This window comes from Puntigrus tetrazona, chromosome 14 (assembly GCF_018831695.1).
Source record: "Puntigrus tetrazona isolate hp1 chromosome 14, ASM1883169v1, whole genome shotgun sequence".
Classification (NCBI taxonomy): domain Eukaryota; kingdom Metazoa; phylum Chordata; class Actinopteri; order Cypriniformes; family Cyprinidae; genus Puntigrus; species Puntigrus tetrazona.
The window spans coordinates 8215261-8233674 of record NC_056712.1 but is presented as its reverse complement, the minus strand read 5'-3'; the positions used below and the strand labels follow the sequence as shown (position 1 = coordinate 8233674).

Here is an 18414-nt window from a genome sequence, read left to right as displayed (position 1 = left end):
TTCTACAACGTCGCAGTGAGTGGCGCTATAATACCGATCATCTCTTCATATCTAACAGCTCTGTTCAGCAGATTCACTTCGTGGGCTGGCTTGTCAGACATCACCTTAGCTTTGAACAATGAACAACCACGACGACGTTACACCTCTCTATTAATCGCTCATTGCTAACAGCATAAATGACTTGACCGCATCTGCTAAAACTATTTTCGGCGGTGTTCAGAGAAAGCATGGCGAGAGGAAATACGATAACATGGACGGGCGAGATTTTTTATCTGATTTATCTGCTGTTCGATTTCGGAGGAAATGCTTCCCAGATAAACTATTCCCTTCAAGAAGAATCAAAAACCGGAGTCACCGTGGGGAACATCGCAAAGGACTTAGGATTTGACCCGGCTTTACTGGAAAGCAGGAATTTAAGGATCGTTGCGGGGACGAAGCAAGAGCTCTTTCGGGTAAATCGTAAAGACGGCGCTTTGTTTGTGAAGCAGAGGCTAGACAGAGAAGAGCTGTGCGCTAAAACCAAACCATGCCTCGTTCAAATGAAAGCGGTGATAGAAAATCCACTCGAAATGCACCAGGTATCAGTTGAAGTCATCGATATCAATGACAATGCGCCGAGTTTTTTGGACGAAAACTATAAATTGGAAATACTAGAATCTGCAATGACAGGGGCGAGATTTCAGTTAGAAACAGCGCACGACCCGGACATAGGCTCAAACGACTTGCAATCATACAAACTGAGCCAAAATCTTTATTTTCGTTTAGAAACGGAAGACATGGGAGACGAAGGTAAGGTACCCGTCCTTATTTTACAAAAACCTCTTGACAGAGAGAAAATCGCAAGGCATAATCTAATATTAACCGCGACGGACGGCGGCAAGCCGCAGAAATCAGCTACTGCGAATATTACAATTATTGTGTCGGATATTAATGATAACACTCCTGTGTGTGATAAACAAAAATACGCGGTGACCGTGAAAGAAAATGCGCCCGAAGCTACTTTTCTGCTCCGCGTAAACGCTTCGGATTCGGACGAAGGGCTGAACGGAGAGGTTGAATACTCTTTACGGAACAAGTTCAGGAACGGAGCGTCTGAGGTGTTTCATTTAGACAGTTCGACGGGGGAATTAAAAATAAGAGGTGGGCTCGATTTTGAGGAAAGGCAGGTTTACGAGCTGAAGATAGTGGCTGCGGACAAGGGGGCCGTGTCTTTGTCTACGCAGTGTAACGTGCTTGTGAACGTTGAGGATGTCAACGACAACCGGCCTGAGATCGAAGTCACTTCAGTATCCAGCAGCATTCCCGAGGATGCGCCTCCCGGGACTGTCGTAGCTTTGATAGGAGTCACAGACCACGATTCGGGTATGAACGGGATGATAGTTTGCTCCCTGCCTCCGGATATTCCTTTTGACCTCAAGCCGTCGCCCGACGGAAACTTTTACTCTTTGGTGACTAAAGAACACATTGACAAGGAATCAAAAGCGTCGTATGACATCACTATAACAGCCAAGGATTTAGGAAGGCCGCCGTTAACTTCAACAAGATCCATTCACGTCGATGTCACAGATGTTAACGACAACAGCCCCGCATTTGCCCAGAGCCCGTACACTTTCTACGTGGTTGAAAACAACAAACCGGGAGTTGCTGTTTTCTCGTTAAGCGCAGCTGATATAGATGAAGGCGAAAACGCACGTGTATCGTATTCAATTGATCGAATGCATTCAGACCAAACAATAGCGTCTTTCCTGAGTATAAATGAGGCGAATGGCACCGTTTACTCTTTGAAAAGCTTTGATTTTGAGTCTTTAAAAACTTTTAAATTCTTCGTTGTCGCTAAAGACTCTGGAGCTCCGTCTCTGAGCAGTAACGTGACAGTGAACGTGTTCATTCTGGATCAGAACGACAACGTTCCAGTGATCTTCTATCCAGTCAGCGCTAACGGTTCTGCTGAGGGTGTGGAAGAGATTCCTCGTAATGTGAACGCAGGTCATTTGGTGACTAAAGTCAGAGCCTATGACGCAGATATAGGATACAACGGCTGGTTATTATTTTCACTGCAGGAAGTTAGTGAGCACAGTCTCTTTGGTTTGGACCGCTATACAGGACAGATAAGGACCCTTCGCTCGTTCACAGAAACAGACGAGGCCCAGCATAAACTGATCATACTGGTCAAAGACAATGGGAACGTTTCTCTCTCAGCAACAGCGACTGTGATTGTCAAAGTTGTGGAGCCCAAAGAGGCTTTTGCAGCTTCTGACGTGAAAAACGCAGTAAAAGACGAGGAGGAAAACAACGTGACATTTTATTTGATCCTCACTTTGGGCTCGGTTTCGGTGCTTTTTGTCATCAGCATCATCGTGTTGATTGTAATGCAGTGCTCTAAATCCACAGACTATTCGTCCAAGTATTTACAGGATACAAATTACGACGGGACTCTGTGTCACAGCATCCAGTACAGATCTGGAGACAAACGGTACATGTTAGTTGGACCCAGAATGAGTATCGGCTCTACTATAGCACCAGGCAGTAATAGAAACACTCTGGTGATACCAGATCGAAGGAGGAGAGAGTCTGGGAGGTAAGAATAACTGTTTTATTATTTTCACGCTTGCTAACTAACGTTTGTCATTTTATTTTTTTTTTTTTGGCGTTCTCTTTCTCCCTTACTCTTTTTGTCATTTCATGTTTTTTTGGCATAGGTGTTTTCATTGTTTATAAAATATTGTACTGAAAGTATTTGGGACTATTTAAAAATGATAAACAGGTGTGTTGAATGTAAACTAGGAGTTGACTGGCGCTGCTGCGGGCTTTTCGTGGAGCTGTCCTTGGTGCTGAAATGAACCCGAAGTAATAGTTAAATTCAGGCTTCAAATAAAAAGCGACCCTTTCGGTAACTTCTAAAAAACCGAAGGTATTGCAATACGTGATAATAACTAACGTGTGTGAAGACACACTTTATTGGATATATATATATATATATATATATATATATATATATATATATATATATATATATATATATATGTGTGTATGTGTGTGTGTGTGTGTGTGTAGAAATATAAATAAAATTATATTTAAAAAAATTAAGAATTGCAACAGATTGAATTTATCTTTTTTTTTTTTTGCTTTACTTCAATTTGGGTTTTACAATTTGTTACATTTTCATTATTGTCCTTCGGCCTACAAATGAGATGCATCATAAGCAATTTGTCACTTCGAGCAAATAACATTCAGCCATCAAGCCACCTATCCATTTATTTCTTCATGTAGGAGGATGAAGAGTAAAGTTACTGATTTTTATTGAACACCCGTCAGCGAAACCCATGAATGTTTTTTGGTTGTTATAATAAATTACGCAGTTACACAAGGAACACGCACACAAACGCATATAATAAAACAACAAAGCAAAGCAAACAGCAAAGTATGCGTATATATATATATATATATATATATATATATATATATATATATATATATATATATATATATATATATATATATGTATATATGTGTGTGTGTGCGTGCATACATACATACATGCATTGTATTAAAGCACACCTCTGCTATTATCATTATATTGCCATATATTCATACTTCACGGTCTTTTCTTTGTCATTGAAATTAATTAAATATTTATTTTGTGGTTAGCTGTAGGATGTATCGTTGGCAGATTAATTCTAATGTTTCTCATTTCTGAAACCCTTTATAATCGTCTGCATTCGCAGTTAGACTCAAGGTGTCAGTGTTACACAAGGAAACCTTTTGAAATGCAGCCCCTTCCCCTCGAGACGTCACACGGTCGTTCCTCCCCACAAAAAACGCAACTCTATGTCGCTGAAACACAGGCTACCTAGCAGTCTGTGAGGGCTACGGGGAATCGTTTGCGCGGAAAACCGGACGTTTTATGGCATCCCGGAAAACCCGCTCATGAAGAAATCACACGGTGGACAGTCGTCTGTTTTCTGATAAGCGTTGAATCGTGATGGAAAGCGCAGGACAAAAGCGCAGATGGGAGTGTTGGCGGATCGCTTTGTGTATCTCTCTTCTGCTGTGCTTCGGGGAGCGGGTTTCGGCTCAGATAAGATACGCTATCCCAGAGGAGGTAAAAGATGGAGCTGTTGTTGGGAATGTGGCGAGGGATTTGGGCCTTGATGTCGGTGCTTTGACGGACAGGCGGTTCCGTATTGTATCCGGATCCAATGAGGATTTTTTTCAGGTAAATCGGAACGGCGTCTTGCACGTTCACAAGAAGATCGACCGAGAGGCGCTGTGTGATAGTGTTAGCGCGTGTGTCGTAAATCTGAAGATCGTTGTAGAAAACCCTCTCGAAATACATTATATTGCGGTGGAAGTGACCGACGTAAATGACAATTCGCCCAGTTTTAGTGAACATGAAAAACGACTGGAGATTTCAGAATCGACTGCTCGAGGCACGCGCTTTCAGCTTAAAGCCGCCCGTGACCCGGATGCAGGCGTAAATTCTGTTCGCATGTACAAATTAACTCAAAACGAACACTTTGATTTAGAAGTCAGAGATCAGGGAGAAGACAAAGTTCCATTTTTGGTTTTACAAAAACCGCTTGACCGCGAGATAAACGATGGCTATCATTTAGTTTTAACAGCAGTTGACGGAGGAACTCCGCAAAGATCAGGATCTCTAAATGTTACAGTTGTTGTTCTTGATAACAATGACAATAGGCCTGTTTTTAGCCAAGATATGTATTCTACAACTTTAAAGGAAAATATACAAGTCGGAACGCTAGTCATTCAGGTTCAAGCAAACGATGCAGATTTTGGGTCAAATGGAGAGGTCATGTACGCCTTTGGCAGCGATCAGAACCCAAAGGTTTATGAATTATTTAGTTTGGATGAACTTACTGGTGACATTCGTGTGAAAGGCGATGTAGATTTTGAAGACAGATCTATTTACAAACTTGATGTTCAAGCATCTGATAACGGCCAGCCTCCTATGAAGACAGATTGTAGAGTTGTTGTAAAAATATTCGACACAAACGACAATAAACCAGAAATTGAAGTGACGTCCTTGTCAAAGATGGTGCCTGAAGACTCCAAGCCCGGTACAGTAATCTCACTCATTAGTGTTACTGACAGAGACACTGGGATGAACGGGAAAGTCGTGTGCTCTCTCTCAGAAAACATTCCATTTGAATTAAAACAATCAGTTCAGGAAAACATGTTCTCGTTAGTGACTAAAGGAAACCTAGATCGTGAAACTGTATCGTATTATGAAATTACAATAACAGCGAGAGATCTGGGTCAGCCCCCACTGTCCTCATATAAAACTTTGAGCGTGCAGGTGTCAGATGTTAATGATAACCCGCCCGAGTTTAACTTAAATCCCATCGAATTATATATGATTGAAAACAACGCTGCAGGCTCTCCCATTCTAACACTAAGTGCTTTTGACAAAGACCTCAATGAAAACTCTGTTATTTCGTATCAGATTATTAAAGGAAATGGGACACAAAGTGACATGACATCTTTTCTAAATATTAATTCTGAGACGGGCGCAATTTATGCACTTAAAAGTTTTGACTTTGAGTCTGTGAAAAAGTTCCAGTTCCACGTCCTCGCCACAGACTCTGGAGCTCCGTCTCTGAGCAGTAACGTGACAGTGAACGTGTTCATTCTGGATCAGAACGACAACGTTCCAGTGATCTTCTATCCAGTCAGCGCTAACGGTTCTGCTGAGGGTGTGGAAGAGATTCCTCGTAATGTGAACGCAGGTCATTTGGTGACTAAAGTCAGAGCCTATGACGCAGATATAGGATACAACGGCTGGTTATTATTTTCACTGCAGGAAGTTAGTGAGCACAGTCTCTTTGGTTTGGACCGCTATACAGGACAGATAAGGACCCTTCGCTCGTTCACAGAAACAGACGAGGCCCAGCATAAACTGATCATACTGGTCAAAGACAATGGGAACGTTTCTCTCTCAGCAACAGCGACTGTGATTGTCAAAGTTGTGGAGCCCAAAGAGGCTTTTGCAGCTTCTGACGTGAAAAACGCAGTAAAAGACGAGGAGGAAAACAACGTGACATTTTATTTGATCCTCACTTTGGGCTCGGTTTCGGTGCTTTTTGTCATCAGCATCATCGTGTTGATTGTAATGCAGTGCTCTAAATCCACAGACTATTCGTCCAAGTATTTACAGGATACAAATTACGACGGGACTCTGTGTCACAGCATCCAGTACAGATCTGGAGACAAACGGTACATGTTAGTTGGACCCAGAATGAGTATCGGCTCTACTATAGCACCAGGCAGTAATAGAAACACTCTGGTGATACCAGATCGAAGGAGGAGAGAGTCTGGAGAGGTAAGAATAACTTAATAATTTCTGCAGTGTTTTAGGTAAAATTGTCTTTTGTGTATGACTTTGTTCGAGCTGGTTCTTAGAAAGACGAGATATATATTGTATTTTGCTGTGCGAATATATAGACTAATGAACTATTTTCTATTTTAATCATTAATGCTGTATTAAGAAAATTAAAATGATCTTGTTGATTTCAATATAGGACTCTGTATGTTAACTAGAGGTACTGGAGAGCTAATATATTATTTGATTAATTTCTATTATTATTTGTAAGATCTGCTCTGTTTATTTACCGTCTTTCTGCTACATTCATGCGTGAGACCCTGGTGACAAATGTCATTGATTCGCTCTTACGGTAAAACATGCGTTACATCATACGGTATTATCATAATTTGCCTTTTCAAATAGAAAATGCAGTTATTTACGGCTCAGAACCGCGCGTTTCTGGAACTAGTTATGTCTCAGGACTGTATATTTCTAGAACGAATTTATTTGGTTGACCATTTTGCATTCTATCGGGAAAAAAAACGTATATTCTTGTCTTTCCATTATAGGTGACGAAATGAATTAGTCCACGTGTTCATAGCAGCACGGTTTAATGAAATGTATTTTTATTTCAAATTAGTATAGGCAATGCTTGCCAGCTGCTGATGCGAAACTATATGACAGTGACTGTACTGAAATTTGCTGTGACATTTTGTATCGTAAGGTTTTAGGGTTTATGTTTACCATACTACATACTCTGTAGCTCAACATCAAAAATGCATATTTGCTATGGTAATATTTAATAAATTCATATGGATATTCTGTTTGCTCTCTGTATGCTGTATCTCAAGTGCACAATTATATTTAAAATCTTGAGATGTTGCGGTGGACCTCATGGTGTCAGTATAACACAAGAAACTGTTTTGGGGGCAGGGATTCAGTTTTCATCACGCTAACCCAGGCTAGAGCGCGCAGACTGCTTTTTCACTCGGACCATATACATACAAGAGATTAGATATGTGTTTGTGAAGAAAAATATGTTCTTATTCGTCCTCGAATCCTTTGAATAAATTCACTTGGTAGCTGTGAGGAGAATCGGTTCACACTTGCTCCTCAGACGAAGGCTTTCAGCATGGATGCTGGAGAACAAAGGATCAGATGGGAATATTGGTGGATTTCTCTGTGTTTCTTGCAGTGCTGCGGACAGCGGGTTTCAGGGCAGATAAGATACACTGTTCCAGAAGAAGTGAAAGAAGGATACGTTGTGGGAAATATTGCAAAGGATTTGGGTTTGATGTCAGTACTTTGGTGGACAGGAGGTTCCGCATTGTCTCTGGATCGAATGACGCCCTTTTTCAGGTAAACCAGAATAACGGCATCCTCTATGTAGAAAAGCATATCGACAGAGAGGCGGTATGCGACGGATTTGATGCTTGTTTGATAAGCATAAAGACAGTTGTAGAAAATCCTCTGGAAGTCCATTATGTAGAAGTTGAAATTACCGACGTAAATGACCATGCTCCCATTTTTCCTGAAAAAGACGTGCTGTTGGAAATAGCAGAATCAACCCTACCGGGTGAGGACATTCAGTTGCAAGAGGCACAAGACCCTGATTATACTATGAATTCTGTTCGATATTATAAACTGAGTCAAACTGAATATTTTGAGCTTGAACTTCGGGAAAATGGGGGAGCAAAAAAAATACCGATCCTGAAATTGCGTAAATTGCTTGACAGGGAGCGTCAGGTCACTCACAGTCTAATACTGACTGCTGTTGACGGCGGGAATCCACCTCGATCCGGGAGTATGATGATTAATGTCACGGTGCTCGACGATAATGATAACAGGCCAAAATTCAGCCAAGAGCTTTATTCCGTGACTTTACCAGAAAACGTTCCAGTAGGTACCCTTGTTGTAAAATTAAATGCAACTGATTTAGATGAGGTCAGAACGCCGAAATAGTCTACTCATTTATTAAAAACATTGAAAAAGCAGTTTACAACACTTTCGATTTGAACAGCAATACAGGAGAAATTCTAGTTAAAAACGGTGTAGATTTCGAGAAAAACGACGTTTATAGAATTAGTGTTATAGCGTCAGATAAAGGCCAACCACCGAAAACAAGCAACAGTCGAATTATCATTACAGTTATTGACGAAAACGACAATGGACCAGAGATTGAAGTTACCTCGCTGTCTGATGTCGTTCCCGAAGATTCAAAACCAGGGACGGTCATTTCACTTGTTAGTATCACTGATAAAGATTCGGGAGTCAATGGCAAAGTTGTTTGTAGAATATCTGACAACGTGCCTTTTGAACTGAAGCCTTCGTTTAAAGAAAACATGTACTCTCTTGTAACAAACGCTAAATTAGATCGAGAACTTGTGTCTCAATATGCTGTGACAATAACGGCCACAGATCTTGGTCAGCCCCCTCTTTCTTCAGTCAAAACACTGAAAGTGCAGATATCAGATGTGAACGATAACGCTCCAGAATTTCCGCGCAATCCGTTAGAGCTTTATTTAATGGAAAATAACTCGCCAGGAGCCTCCATATACTCTGTTAGCGCATTCGATAGAGACCTGGAAGAAAACGCCGCTATAACCTATCAAATCATTAGAGAAGATGGAGCAAAAAATCACATGTCCTCTTTTCTGAATATAAATTCAGACAACGGACATATACACGCGCTGAAAAGTTTTGATTTTGAGAGCGTCAAAAAGTTTCAGTTCCAGGTTCTCGCCACAGACTCTGGAGCTCCGTCTCTGAGCAGTAACGTGACAGTGAACGTGTTCATTCTGGATCAGAACGACAACGTTCCAGTGATCTTCTATCCAGTCAGCGCTAACGGTTCTGCTGAGGGTGTGGAAGAGATTCCTCGTAATGTGAACGCAGGTCATTTGGTGACTAAAGTCAGAGCCTATGACGCAGATATAGGATACAACGGCTGGTTATTATTTTCACTGCAGGAAGTTAGTGAGCACAGTCTCTTTGGTTTGGACCGCTATACAGGACAGATAAGGACCCTTCGCTCGTTCACAGAAACAGACGAGGCCCAGCATAAACTGATCATACTGGTCAAAGACAATGGGAACGTTTCTCTCTCAGCAACAGCGACTGTGATTGTCAAAGTTGTGGAGCCCAAAGAGGCTTTTGCAGCTTCTGACGTGAAAAACGCAGTAAAAGACGAGGAGGAAAACAACGTGACATTTTATTTGATCCTCACTTTGGGCTCGGTTTCGGTGCTTTTTGTCATCAGCATCATCGTGTTGATTGTAATGCAGTGCTCTAAATCCACAGACTATTCGTCCAAGTATTTACAGGATACAAATTACGACGGGACTCTGTGTCACAGCATCCAGTACAGATCTGGAGACAAACGGTACATGTTAGTTGGACCCAGAATGAGTATCGGCTCTACTATAGCACCAGGCAGTAATAGAAACACTCTGGTGATACCAGATCGAAGGAGGAGAGAGTCTGGGGAGGTAAGAATAACGGAATAATACTGATTAGATCACTGTTTTGCTTTGGGGCGAATTCCAAACAGAAGTGAGCATCCCTATTCCCTACTCCTTTCGAAGGACAGATCCCTTAAAGTGTGTTCTTTTAAGGGCGTATAGGGCATTTCTGTCTCGTATAAGACGTTTGGAGCGTCTTGGTGAAGGGAACTACGGACCAAACGTTACCTTGACAACGCTGAGAGTGCATACATTATTCAGCGCTCTAACAGTTGTTGCGAATAAACATATTTTTTGTCATTATTATAATTTTAAATATTGTCTCACTGCATCTTGTTTACATAATATTTTTAAACTAGACGTGCCTAAACCTGCTTATACCGTCTTAAATCCTATTTCTATCACTGATAAAAAATAATTTGAATCACATTAAAATAAAGACAACTTTAATCGTCCTGTTCTACTTACGTTTGCATGTGCAAATTGCAAATTAATTCTAACTTTGTTTTAAAATTCACAAACGGAAATCACTTCCGCGTAAGGATTCAGCTGCACTTGCTCACTTTCGTTTGAAACGTCGCTACAAATGACTTCCCCTTCCCGAAGCAAAAAAGCCGTTTGGAATTCGCCCTTGATATTGTTAAACCTAATTTTTTTTTCATGCAATATATTATGCCCTACCGTAGTTATGATTCTACAGCACAGCATTTTTGGAAGCTTTTTGATCGCATTGTAAGAAACCGCATATAGCAAGGAGCTGTTTATTGCTTTGGTGCTGAAATTCCTTTTTTTTTCTTAATTAAACAAAACTATAAACGCTGTCCGTGATTGAAAGTTACTGAAAGCGTGTAAACCTAAGTCCCATAATTTAAGTTTTTTTTTTTCTGATGTATATTTCGTGCTGTTTACTTTCGCTGCTGTGTAAGTACTCGGGGTGTTTTTATGTCCACGATCCGTTTGAATTGCTCTATTTTTAATTTACAGTGAAGATCATTTCCTAATGGTATTTTCATTTTTGTAATTAGTTCGACTGGGGGATATAACACCGTACTGTGCACGATGTAGAGTTAATTCCTTCAGAATAATTCATAATATTTGAGTGATTTGTTTGAAATGACCAGCAGACCGATCAGCGTTGCGCTGTGATTGGACTGAGCCGAAGAAAGTGATAGTGCTTGTGGTGGGCTTGCGATGGGACGTAGTTCAACTGATTTCTGGCACTACGCGGATTATCTCGTTGACAGTAATCACGGATAATACATATAATTATTATTTATTTTGCATGAAAACATTTTCTGCACCAACGCTAGTAATCAAAAACACTGAATAGTTGTACACTTAAATATTCTTCTCTTATGTTAAGTTGTTTACATCTTTTCAGCGTTTTTATGACGGACGGCGGTTTATTTCAATATATTTTAAAGAGTTTTTAATCCACTTGGTGTCGGTGTTGCTCCAGGATTTGTTCAGAGTATTGAGTCCTGCCCCTGATGATGACGCGGGTATAGGGCTGTGTTTTTTTTCTTTCTCCACACACACTGAAAAGGCTTTGGGTGCATGGACGTGCTGACGGTGCTTGTTAGGACTAATTCCGTGTTTTATTTTCTCATTATGTACTTGCCATAAGCATCCTTCACTAATCGAGGATATATACATTTGGTGCTAGAGAAACAGTTTGCTGATCGCTCGTGATGGAAGCCGGAGGACAAAGACTCAGACGGGAATACTGCTGGATTTCTTTGTGTATTTCTGTTCTTCTCTGCATCGGACAGCAAGCCTCGGCTCAGATAAGATACTCTATTCCAGAAGAAGCGAAAGAAGGAACCGCTGTGGGAAATGTTGCTAAGGATTTGGGTCTTGAAGTAAGTAGTTTGGTGGACAGGCAGTTTCGAATCGTTTCTGGATCTAAGGAGGAGCTTTTTCAGATAAATCAGGAAAATGGCGTTTTGTTCGTTCATAAGAAAATCGACAGAGAGTCTTTGTGTTCCGGCAGCGGGGTTTGCATGATAAACGTAAAAACCGTTATTGAAAATCCTCTCGAGATCCATTACGTAGAAGTAGAAATATTAGATATAAATGATAATGCTCCTAGTTTTCCCGAAAAAGTGCAGCATCTCAGAATATCTGAAAATACTCTCCCTGGCGCTGATTATCAGTTACAGGCTGCCAGAGATCCAGATACTGGAACGAATTCCGTTCGTACTTATAAATTAAGTCCTAATGATCATTTTGAAATTCGAGTCAGAGAGAGTGATGAGGATAAAATGCCATTTTTAGTCCTTAAGAAGGCTGTTGATAGGGAGATCACAACTACATACAAGCTGCTTTTAACAGCTATTGACGGAGGGAGTCCTCCGAGATCTGGTACTCTTAATATTACTATTATCGTTCTAGATATAAATGATAATCGTCCTGTATTTAGTCGAGAGACTTATTCTGTGACATTACAAGAGAACTCTGTTATTGGCAGTATGGTTGCGCGAGTAAATGCAACTGATATGGATGAAGGCTCTAATAGTGATATTGAATACAGTTTTGCAACGTTAAATAGCAAAGTGCACGAGGTTTTTGAACTCGATAAAGTCACGGGTGAAATACGTGTAAAGGGGGAAATAGATTTTGAAGATACAGAAATTTATAAAGTCGATATTCAAGCCTCAGATAAAGGGCATCCACCGATGTCTGCAAACTGTAGAGTTGTCATTAAGATTATTGATGTGAATGACAACAGACCTGAAATTGAGATCACATCCCTTTCTAAGAACATCCCTGAAGATTCTAAACCTGGAACAGTAATCTCTCTCATCAGTGTCACTGATAAAGACGCAGGGATCAACGGTAAAGTCATCTGTCACTTAAACAAAAACATTCCCTTCGAGTTAAAGCCTTCTTTCAAAGACAATATGTACTCTTTAGTAACAAAAGATCGGCTAGATAGAGAAACGAACTCACAATATGAAATTACAATAACTGCTTCTGATTTAGGGCAGCCGTCTTTGACCGCGTCGACCACTTTAAGCGTTCAGATCTCTGATGTAAATGATAACGCTCCGCAATTTTTAATAAATCCCATAGATCTTTACTTAATAGAAAACAATGCAGCCGGTTCTTCCATAATTTCAGTAAGCGCTTCTGATAAAGACTCAGCTGAAAATGCAGCGATATCCTATCACATAATTAGAGGTGAAGGCACACAGAATGATTTGTCATCTTTCTTAAATATAAATCCCGAGACAGGTGTCGTTTATTCACTGAAAAGTTTTGACTTTGAAACTGCTAAAACGTTCCAGTTCCACGTCCTCGCCACAGACTCTGGAGCTCCGTCTCTGAGCAGTAACGTGACAGTGAACGTGTTCATTCTGGATCAGAACGACAACGTTCCAGTGATCTTCTATCCAGTCAGCGCTAACGGTTCTGCTGAGGGTGTGGAAGAGATTCCTCGTAATGTGAACGCAGGTCATTTGGTGACTAAAGTCAGAGCCTATGACGCAGATATAGGATACAACGGCTGGTTATTATTTTCACTGCAGGAAGTTAGTGAGCACAGTCTCTTTGGTTTGGACCGCTATACAGGACAGATAAGGACCCTTCGCTCGTTCACAGAAACAGACGAGGCCCAGCATAAACTGATCATACTGGTCAAAGACAATGGGAACGTTTCTCTCTCAGCAACAGCGACTGTGATTGTCAAAGTTGTGGAGCCCAAAGAGGCTTTTGCAGCTTCTGACGTGAAAAACGCAGTAAAAGACGAGGAGGAAAACAACGTGACATTTTATTTGATCCTCACTTTGGGCTCGGTTTCGGTGCTTTTTGTCATCAGCATCATCGTGTTGATTGTAATGCAGTGCTCTAAATCCACAGACTATTCGTCCAAGTATTTACAGGATACAAATTACGACGGGACTCTGTGTCACAGCATCCAGTACAGATCTGGAGACAAACGGTACATGTTAGTTGGACCCAGAATGAGTATCGGCTCTACTATAGCACCAGGCAGTAATAGAAACACTCTGGTGATACCAGATCGAAGGAGGAGAGAGTCTGGGGAGGTAAGAATAACTGTTTAAGTTGTTTGAAACTTCTTGTGACTTTGTGTATTTGTTACTCGGTGCTGAGTTATTAATGAACTGTACGTCTTCACATACATGCTACAAATATTTTATCATAGAGCTGGTGATTTAGGAAAGTCTGGTGTTAGAAATTTGCTCATATTTAAATGCTTTTGATATTTGTGTTTGTTAATAATGAAGGTAGTGACAGGCACGTCACGATTTTGCTGAGACATGGTTTGTTGACCCTGGATCAACATCTTAATTCAAAAATGTAACCTCGACCATATCCCTACCCCTAAACCTCACCTTAACCAAGAGTAATGACTACAATCTGAGGAAATGATAGATGAGTGACACCGACTGGTGTACATGCACCAAACACTGATTGTAGTCTCATGAAAATACGTATAAACAGCATGCTAAATATAAAAGAAAACTCGTGGTATTTAAAAGGAAAAAAAGGATTTGGGATTATATATGACACGAGTGTGCAAATAATAAGCAGTTTTCGCGTGCATATGATACAAAAATGATTGGTGTGCGTATGACACGCAGGTTTCGCGTACACATGATACGCATCTACCCCACAAACCTAGTCCATTTTTGCGTGTCTATACCACGAGTTTTCTTTTATATTCGCCGTACTATTCACTGAGAGATCGCGTAGCAACTTCATAAAAACTGTACACTGGTTCTTTAAGTTTGATCGGTTAGTCACAGTGTGTTTCCAGGGTCAAAGCCGTCGATCCAGGAACATGTAGCGCTTGGTCAAATCAGATTCTGAGTTGTGACAGCGCAGAAGGAGCTGTTCACGTCGCTGGTGCTGAAATGTATTCAATGTTCTCTTAGAATGGACTACATTTCTAACGAATTAAAGGTGGCTTTGTTGTGCTCTCATACACGTCTACACAAGTTGATTGGAGTTATATTTTTTCACTGGTTGAAATTAAACAACATGCATATGCAATTCTTTTGCGATGTTTTATACATTTATAGATGTGCGGTGTGAAAGGTTTCTGAGAATGTCTTTAAGTAGGCCACTCGATGTCACTGTTGCTCTAGTATTCACGGAGTAGATCACGTCCTGCCCTTGATGATGACGCAAAACAGGCTTTCTTGTTCCTCGCGTTTGTGAGAAAATATTCGCGAGCTGACGGACAGTACGAGCTTGCTCTAGGGTATTTAGCACGAATGCATTTTATTTTTTCATGATTAACGTTAGGTTTTGCCATCTAGTCAGCTAGAATATATTGATCATCGGGATAACGGCGCGGCGATCGCTCGCAATGGAGACCGGAGGACAAAGGCGAGGATGGTGGGTTCTTCAGTGTTTCTCTTTGCTTCTGTGCTTTGGACGGCAGGTTTCAGCGCAGATAAGATACTCTGTTCCAGAAGAGGTGAAAGTGGGATTTGTCGTGGGAAATTGCGCTAAGGATTTGGGTCTTGATGTCGGTACGTTGGTGGACAGACGGTTCCGTATCGTGTCTGGATCAAATGACGCTCTTTTCCGGGTAAATCAGAACAATGGCATCTTGCATGTGGATAAACACATCGACAGAGAAGAGGTGTGTGATGGAAATAGCGCCTGCTTGATTAATTTGAAAATAGTCGTCGAAAACCCCCTCGAGCTCCATTATGTGGAGGTTGAAATCACAGATGTGAACGATCACTCGCCTTCTTTCCACGACAAAGACTTCTATATAGAGGTCGCGGAAAACACTGTAACTGGAACACGATTTGAACTTCAAACTGCTCGGGATCTGGATGTGGGAGTTAATTCAATTCGACATTACCAGCTGAGCAAGAATGCGCATTTTGATTTGGAAATTAAAGACAGTGTATATGGAGATAAAACCCCTTTCCTAATATTACAGAAACCATTAGATAGAGAAACAATGGAAATACACAGGTTACTACTAACTGCAGTAGATGGCGGAAATCCACCAAAATCAGGCACTCTTAATATTACTGTCTTGGTTCTGGATGTAAATGATAACCGACCCATATGCAGTAGTGATACTTTAACAATAACACTGCGGGAAAATTCAGTTATTGACACTGTAGTGACAATTATAAATGCAAGTGATGCCGACAGTGGTCTAAATGGGGAGGTGGAATATACATACGGCAGAAACATGAAACCAAAAGTACTTGAAATATTTAAATTAGATATGGCGACTGGTGAAATACGTGTTAAAGGCTTAATTGACTTTGAAGAAAATGAAATCTACAGTTTAATAATAAGGGCATCAGACAAAGGAATTCCTCCTACTAACACAGACTGTCAGCTCATCATTAAAGTTGAAGATGTAAATGACAACCATCCCGAAATACAAGTAACATCTCTTTCTAATGTGGTGTCGGAGGACGCAAAAACTGGAACTGTCATTTCTCTGATAAGCGTAAGCGATAAAGATTCTGGAATCAATGGAAAAGTTGTTTGCAGACTTTCTGACAACGTGCCATTTGAGTTGAAGCCGTCCGTTCAAGATAATATGTATTCCCTTGTAACGAAAGAACGCTTAGACAGAGAGCTAGTGTCCGAATATAACATCAAAATAACAGCAACAGATTTAGGCAACCCTTCTCTGTCAGCTTATAAAACTATGCTTGTACAGGTGTCAGATGTAAACGACAATATCCCAGAATTTTCGTCCAATCCTTTAGAACTTTATTTAACTGAAAACAATTCTCCAGGCGCTTCTATATTTTCTGTCAGTGCCTCAGATAAAGATATAGATGGAAATGCTGCCATAACTTATAATATTATTAGAGGTGGAGGGATACAGAACGACATGGCATCTGCCATAAACATAAATTCTGAAACTGGTGTTGTTCATGCGCTAAAGAGCTTTGACTTTGAGTCTGTTAAAAAGTTCCAGTTCCACGTCCTCGCCACAGACTCTGGAGCTCCGTCTCTGAGCAGTAACGTGACAGTGAACGTGTTCATTCTGGATCAGAACGACAACGTTCCAGTGATCTTCTATCCAGTCAGCGCTAACGGTTCTGCTGAGGGTGTGGAAGAGATTCCTCGTAATGTGAACGCAGGTCATTTGGTGACTAAAGTCAGAGCCTATGACGCAGATATAGGATACAACGGCTGGTTATTATTTTCACTGCAGGAAGTTAGTGAGCACAGTCTCTTTGGTTTGGACCGCTATACAGGACAGATAAGGACCCTTCGCTCGTTCACAGAAACAGACGAGGCCCAGCATAAACTGATCATACTGGTCAAAGACAATGGGAACGTTTCTCTCTCAGCAACAGCGACTGTGATTGTCAAAGTTGTGGAGCCCAAAGAGGCTTTTGCAGCTTCTGACGTGAAAAACGCAGTAAAAGACGAGGAGGAAAACAACGTGACATTTTATTTGATCCTCACTTTGGGCTCGGTTTCGGTGCTTTTTGTCATCAGCATCATCGTGTTGATTGTAATGCAGTGCTCTAAATCCACAGACTATTCGTCCAAGTATTTACAGGATACAAATTACGACGGGACTCTGTGTCACAGCATCCAGTACAGATCTGGAGACAAACGGTACATGTTAGTTGGACCCAGAATGAGTATCGGCTCTACTATAGCACCAGGCAGTAATAGAAACACTCTGGTGATACCAGATCGAAGGAGGAGAGAGTCTGGAGAGGTAAGAATAACGGAATAATACTAATTAGATCACTGTTTTGCTTTGGGGCGAATTCCAAACAGAAGTGTGCATCCTTAAGCCATACTTCATTCGAACGGTAGAGCCCTTGAAGTTCTTTTTAAGGGCGTAAGACATATCTGTTTCGTATAAGCATTTGGAGCATCTTGGTGAAGGGAACGATATGCGCGTGCATACAATATCTTATTCAGCACTCCCATTTGTTGCAAATTAATATTACTTTCTCATTATTATTTCATTTAAATAATGACTCGCTGTGTTTTATTTACTATGCCTTTTTTAAAACTAAATGTGCTTCAGCTTGCTTATACCTGGCTTAAATCATATTTCTGACAAAACTATTTTGAATCACATTAAAATTAAGACAACTTTAATCAGCCTATGCTACTTACGTTTGTATATGGTCAAAATTTAAAAAGCATCGCAAGAGCTCCTAACTGAAGATCACATGATCACAAACAAATCATTTCCGTGAAGTGATCATCGCATGTTCTCTTCGCTAGTAGAGGTCTGGAAGGATTCAGCTGCTCACTTTCGTTTGGAACGTCCCTACAAACGGCGTCCCCTTTCAAAGTACCCATGAAAGGAGCACGTCCTGGGTATCGTTAAACCTAATATTTCTTCATGCAATATATTATGCCTGACTGTTGTTATGATTTTACAGATCAAATTCCTTTTCATTAGTCTTTTATTGTCTGATGAATTGTAAGAAACCACAGCAAGATGGCAAGGAGCTGTTCATTGCTTTGGTGCTGATCTTTTTTTTCTTCATTATAAAAACACTGTCCATGATTGAGAGTTACTGAAAGCATATAAACCTATGCATGTAAGTGTGTTTGTGTGTGTTTTTTCAGATGTACCTGTTTATACTGTTAACTTAATCTTTGCATTGCACATTGCATTCCTTGGCAATCACAAAC

At 40.7% G+C, this 18414-nt stretch overlaps 4 protein-coding genes and 1 pseudogene across 4 annotated transcripts; all 5 read left to right on the top strand.

Moving 5' to 3' along the window:
- Positions 1-94: 94 nt before the first annotated feature.
- Positions 95-2582, top strand: pcdh2aa1 (protocadherin 2 alpha a 1). Its single transcript, XM_043257997.1, has one exon. The coding sequence runs from the start codon at positions 228-230 to the stop codon at positions 2580-2582; it is 2355 nt and encodes a 784-aa protein (XP_043113932.1). The 5' UTR covers positions 95-227.
- Positions 2583-3822: 1240 nt separating this feature from the next.
- On the top strand, positions 3823-6355 carry LOC122358206 (protocadherin gamma-C3-like). Its single transcript, XM_043257996.1, has one exon. It carries the CDS (start codon positions 3983-3985, stop codon positions 6353-6355), a length of 2373 nt encoding a protein of 790 aa, XP_043113931.1. The 5' UTR covers positions 3823-3982.
- Positions 6356-7299: 944 nt separating this feature from the next.
- Positions 7300-9828, top strand: LOC122357375 (annotated as a pseudogene).
- Positions 9829-11345: 1517 nt separating this feature from the next.
- LOC122358205 (protocadherin alpha-3-like) lies at positions 11346-13850 on the top strand. Its single transcript, XM_043257995.1, has one exon. It carries the CDS (start codon positions 11475-11477, stop codon positions 13848-13850), a length of 2376 nt encoding a protein of 791 aa, XP_043113930.1. The 5' UTR covers positions 11346-11474.
- Positions 13851-14950: 1100 nt separating this feature from the next.
- LOC122357374 (protocadherin gamma-A5-like) lies at positions 14951-17494 on the top strand. The gene has a single exon (XM_043256732.1). It carries the CDS (start codon positions 15122-15124, stop codon positions 17492-17494), a length of 2373 nt encoding a protein of 790 aa, XP_043112667.1. The 5' UTR covers positions 14951-15121.
- Positions 17495-18414: the final 920 nt, after the last annotated feature.